Here is a 5,916-nt window from a genome sequence, read left to right as displayed (position 1 = left end):
TACTAGATCATGATGTATAGTAGGCTAGGTTACGGGGTGTCATAGTTGTTTTTGTTTTGCTGGGTCATACATATATGGGGCATGTCCTATATATGAACTAGTGGGGAACACATCCTCACTACTTGTACTTATTTGCGGTTGCATTTTAATAGATTCACCGGGGTAACCCTTTACCCAAAAAAAAAAAATCACCCTCATGAGAAACTTTTCTCCCATCTTGAACACCTCAGTCCTAAAAAAACATTATTTGGCATTTTAGTTATACAAACTCATTCTATTATAATACATGGTGTTTTGAGCTTGTTTACATGCATATTCAAGTAAACGTGATAAATGGAAAGTTTGGCATTTTATTTTGAAAATAGTGTACATATTCGTATTCGTCGTGTCCAGTGAAGATGTATGTGGCATGGTTATTTTCATGGTTCGTCCTTGGTTCATGTATAACCACTTGTCTCCTTACATAAGGTGACAAACATGCCTTGCTCAATTTCTTATCCCTCTTCTCCTTTTCACCCACAGTCTTTTTGTTTATAATTTCATCTTCTTCATCATCTTTATCAGCTTTTTCATCACCAGACAGCTCTTCAGGGTTTAAAATTGTATTTTCTTGCATCAACTTTGTGATGTCTGGAGTTTTGTCCTCATCGCCCTTCTCTTGCACATCTGACTTGTTTGGTGTTTTTGGTGGTGATGTGTTGACGGCGTTTTCATCTTGGGGTTTATTGGGTGTCTCTTCCTTTTCAAAAGTTTGCAAGAGGTTTTTCCCAGCTGTAGATGGTGGCTGCTCATATGGCGTTTTATCAAACACCGCACCTTGTTGGTCAACACTTTTGTTACCATCTCCCCTTCAGTTTTTTCTAGTTCAGTCATAAACTCCTGACTGTATTGTGTTTCTATTGGGGGGATGTTTGGTGTCTTATCAAATACAGGCATTTTTGGGGTCTCTTCAGAAGGTTGCAGACGTTTTTTTATTGCTTTGATTGCTTCATCCACCATCTTTGAATTATCTAGACCTTCTTTTATATCAATCATTTTTTTAGATCTTGTCAAGGCAGCTCCAAAACCTCGGCAATATTCTTTTTAATTATTTTTCCCCATTGTATCTGGAAATGTGATATTCAAGTGTCTTGAAATCACAACTCCATCTCTCAATATCGTTTTCGTTTATATCTTCATCTGATAATATAGTATCCTCATCATCATCACCATATATTGGGGTTATTGTAGCAGTTGAGGGTTCAGCCTTTTGCTCTCCGACTATATCCCTTTCTTTTTCTACTCTCGTATCCCCTTCTCCTTCCCCTTCTCCTTCTCCTTCTCCTTCTCCATCCCCTTCCGACTCCCCTTCCTCTTCTCCTTCTCCTTTTCCTTTTCCTTCCCATTTTCCTTTTCCTTCTCCATCTCCTTCTCCTTTTCCTTTATTTTCAACTTCAATGGCGTTTTCATGAACTCTTTCCACTTCAATGGCGTTTTCATCAACTGTTTCCATTTCAATGGTGTTTTCTATTCCAGCCATCTCCTTCTCCCCTTCTTCTTCATTTTCACCTCCTCCTTCTCCTTCTCCTTCATTTTCAACTTCTTTGGCGTTTTCATCAACTGTTTGCACTTCAATGGCGTTTTCTATTCCAGCCATCTCCTTCTCCCCTTCTTCTTCATTTTCACCTCCTAGTACCACCTCATTTTCAACCTCAGTTTCATATTTACCTTGTTCTCTTTCAGCTGGTACTTCCTTGGCGTTTTCATCAACAAATTTTGAGATGTTCTCCAACAATGTCAGACATTTTGAATATTTAATGTGTACCAGGAGGCTGTTTGGGTATTCAGTCTGTGACTGTTTTAACAATGTGCTCATTTTATTGTAACAGTCTTCTAATTCTTTGTATGCCCCATCCAATTTATCAGCCATTTCCTGTTAAATTAAAAAAAGGATTTTGTTGATCATGGCGTTTTGTGTTTTTTTTTTAAATTTATTATTTGAACAACATACCTCATCAGTTTCATTGTTTTGTTCTTCTTCATCAGTAAAAATGTTGTCATATTGTGTTACTCCTCTGACAAGAGCATGGTTCTCTGATGCAGAAACTTCAAACATCATTTCCCGGCTTTCTCTATCCTCATTCACTATCCTTTGAAGCGAAGCATCTTCATCCTCATTATCTTCATTCTCATTCTCATCATTGATGTGCATGGCGTTTTGCACAACAGGGTGGAGCCCAACATAATCATAATGATCATCATGATCAAAACCATCATAATCAAACTCATCATCACCGTTATCAGCATGGTCATCAACGTTGTTTTTTTTTTTTTTTTTTTGGGTAAAGGGTTACCCCGGTGATTCTATATATTCACAACCAAAGAAAACAAGTAGTGTAGAAATCCTACACTAGTTCAATCACAGGACATGCCCCATGAAAGTAAACACGAAAAAACAAGAAAACAACCAACAAAATGCAACCCAACTAGACACACTTCTAGAAACAAAATAGACTAAACAACTCAATCAACCATCACCATTTGCGAGCTCAGAGGTAACAATCTCCCAATCGCCTAGCAGCCTTCTCACATTCGCACAATCTTTAAGCTTCGCACCCATTAGTTTGTACCGAACCTGTTGGATAATGAGAGCACTTATAGTTTCAGGAGGTCTCAATTGGTTCTTGAACATTCTCGCATTCCTCTCCTGCCATATGAAATAAGCACTGGCCGCAACTAGTAATCTAGCAACATAGTTGTCTACAGATTTGGACTTGGACCGCACTAGAAGCCAATCACCAATATCCACCCACTTCGCATTGACTGAATCCATTCCCACTTTATGTCTAACCCCCTGCCAAACTCGAGAAGAAAAATTGCATTCAAAGAACAAATGATTATGAGAATCATGATCAGCATAACATAGCAGGCAGCACATCATATTCATATTCTTACGCCGCGAAAAATCCCACTTCAGAATCTTATCCTGGGTAAGCAGCTTTCGCCTCATGATTAACCACATTAAAAACGCATGTCGCGGAATGCATTGCGAGAACCAAACAATAGGGCACCACTGAACATCCAAATGACGGTGCCTGATAGTCTCCCAAACCCCAGCCGAAGAGAACTCACGAAATTGATCACCTGAACGCCACAAAAGTTTATCTTCCTTGTTCGAATCAAATATCAGCTGATCAAGTTGGATAAGAACAGGAAAAGTGTCTCTCCACGCAACTGGCCATCTCCAAGAACCATTAGCATAAATATCAGAAAATTTAGACTCCATATTGAAACCTGCATTAGCAATAGCTCTAGGAGAAATAATCTGATTCAGCGGCCCTAGATGACTCCACGAATCAAACCAAGCTGAAGTCTTCGCGCCGTTACCCACCTCGGACCAAACAAAATTCCTCACATCCTGCCTGGTTTGAAGAATTTTCCTCCACGACCAGCAACAACTAGAGGAACAGTACAAGACCAAAAACTTTTGCCCTTCAACCTGTAAGAATGAATCCACTCTACCCATAACGATTTGCGCTTAGAAAGAATACTCCAGATATGAGAAGACATAAGAGCTTTATTAACATCACCAATGCGACGGATAACTAAACCTCCTTCATATTTAGGAACACACACCGAATTCCAAGAAACTTTAGCCCGACCCTTCTGAAAGGCACTATCTTGGGACCATAAAAAATTCCTCAACAGCGCTTCCAACTTAAGGATTACCCGAGATGGCAGAATAAACACAGAAGACCAGTACACATGCAAAGAGGACAAGACTGAAATTATGAGTTGCAACCTGCCCGCAAAAGATAGTAATTTATTTTGCCAGTGCATAATACGCTTTTCAAACTTCTCCACCAACACATCACAATCTTTATAGAGTAACCGAGAAGATATGAGAGGCACACCCAAATATCTAACTGGCAAAGAACCCTCCGCGAAAGGCAAAATGTTCAAAATAGCCGTTTTAACAAACGAAGGCACATTGGAGAAGAAGACTGTGCTTTTGTTAACACTAGGGAGCAAACCTGACATCTTCGTAAACGAATTAAGCGAGTTCATGATGCATCTTGCTGAAGCAATCTCACCCCGAGAGAAAATAAAGAGGTCATCCGCAAAACAGAGATTAATAATCTGTTGTCGTTCACATTTGTTATGAAATTTAAAGGAGGAGTCAATCCGAACCGTATGCTGTAAAATAGCCGTTAGAACCTCCATAACTAGAGTAAACAAGTACGGCGAAATAGGATCTCCTTGCCTAAGCCCCCGATTACCCTTGAAAAAACCATGCACATCACCGTTAATGCACACTGAAAACGTGGTAGTAGAGACACATACCATAATCCAGTGAACCATGGTAGGATGAAAGCCGAAACCAACCAGAATTCTCTTTAAGAAACGCCAATCAACAGTGTCATAAGCCTTCTGAATATCAACTTTAAACGCACATTTAGGGGGCCCGATATTCCTATGATAATTGTGCATCAACTCTTGAGTTAACAAGATATTATCGGATATTTTCCTCCCCGGTACAAAGGCCGATTGGTTTCCACTGACTATATCATTTAACGCCACTTTTATTCTTTCAGCAATGAATTTGCTAATACATTTGTATAACACATTGCAACAGGCAATCGGCCTATAATCCGTAACAACTGAAGGAGAGGGAATTTTAGGAATAAGAACAATGAGGGTGTGGTTTAATTCCCGAAGCAGCTTACCTGTGGCAAAAAAATCAATAACCGCATTGGACACTTCACTACCGATAATCGGCCAGGCTCCTTTAAAAAAACCTGCTGTGTACCCATCTGGCCCCGGGGCTTTATCCGACCCCATAGAAAATATCGCCTTCCTAACCTCTTCCGCTGTGACCGGCCGAACCATATAAAGAGCTATATCCCCCTCAATCGTTTTGGTAAACAGCTCAGGAGACGGGTTGAGAGACGTAACACCCGTGGATCCCAGAAACTTCTCGTAATGTTCAACAAACGCTTTCTGAACCATAGCATTTTCATGAAGATTCCCATTAGCATCCCGAATAACATCAATACGGCTATAATGGACTCTATTTTTGAGAGACGAGTGGAAGAAAGCCGTATTCATGTCACCTGCCGCTAGCCACTCTACCTTGGATTTCTGTTTCAAAAAACGTTCTTCATCAAGCAAAGCAACCTGAAAATCATTACGGACAATGGCTTCCTCTTTCCGTAAAGTATCACTCGACGGATCAAGATCAATATCACGCTGAACACTATCCAACTTCTCACGTAAAACTTGAACCTTTTTATGGAGATTACCTTGCTGAAACAGTAAGACACGAAGAGGAGACTTCAGAAGCCGGAGTTTCTTAACCACCGAGAACTGATAAACACCATTAATAGTCGTACCCCAAACCCGCTTCACAATCGGTAAAATAACTGGCTTATGCATTAAAAAATTAGCGAACTTGAAAGGCCGAGACTTTACTTTATCAGAATCTGAAATCTTAAGAACACATGGAGAGTGATCGGAAAGGCTAGCCGATTGGAAAATGGCAACCGCATTCGGAAACTGGGATATAAAATGAATATTGCCCATCACTCTATCTATCTTCTTCATTAACCCGATCCCCTTCTTGGGTTTCTGACTCCACGTAAAATGCACCCCGGACCGCTTAACATCCATCATCTGAATATCATCCACACAAGCTTGAAACTCCCTCATGCTTAAAGAAACCGATGAAGACCCCATAGATTTATCTTCAAGATTCAAGGCAGAGTTAAAATCACCTAACATGACCCAAGGGTTATAACGAACGAGATTTTTGTGCAACGAGAGATGATTCCATAATTCCCTCCGAGAGATATAATAATTTGCTGCATAAATAATTGAGCAGAAAATCACTATTTTCTCCTTTTTAAACATAAGTTGCACGTGCATAACCTGATCAGA

The 5,916-nt window shown here is 40.0% G+C and overlaps 1 protein-coding gene across 1 annotated transcript; it reads right to left on the bottom strand.

Moving 5' to 3' along the window:
• Positions 1 to 2,506: 2,506 nt before the first annotated feature.
• Positions 2,507 to 3,265, bottom strand: LOC110942977. Its single transcript, XM_022184737.1, has one exon. The coding sequence runs from the start codon at positions 3,263 to 3,265 to the stop codon at positions 2,507 to 2,509; it is 759 nt and encodes a 252-aa protein (XP_022040429.1).
• Positions 3,266 to 5,916: the final 2,651 nt, after the last annotated feature.

This window comes from Helianthus annuus, chromosome 5 (genome assembly GCF_002127325.2).
Source record: "Helianthus annuus cultivar XRQ/B chromosome 5, HanXRQr2.0-SUNRISE, whole genome shotgun sequence".
NCBI lineage: Eukaryota > Viridiplantae > Streptophyta > Magnoliopsida > Asterales > Asteraceae > Helianthus > Helianthus annuus.
This window is presented reverse-complemented; position numbering and strand designations above follow the sequence as displayed.

Excerpts from the sequence above, each read along its gene's own strand:
- LOC110942977 (XM_022184737.1), bottom strand. The coding sequence starts at position 3,265 with ATGGAGTCTAAATTTTCTGATATTTATGCTAATGGTTCTTGGAGATGG.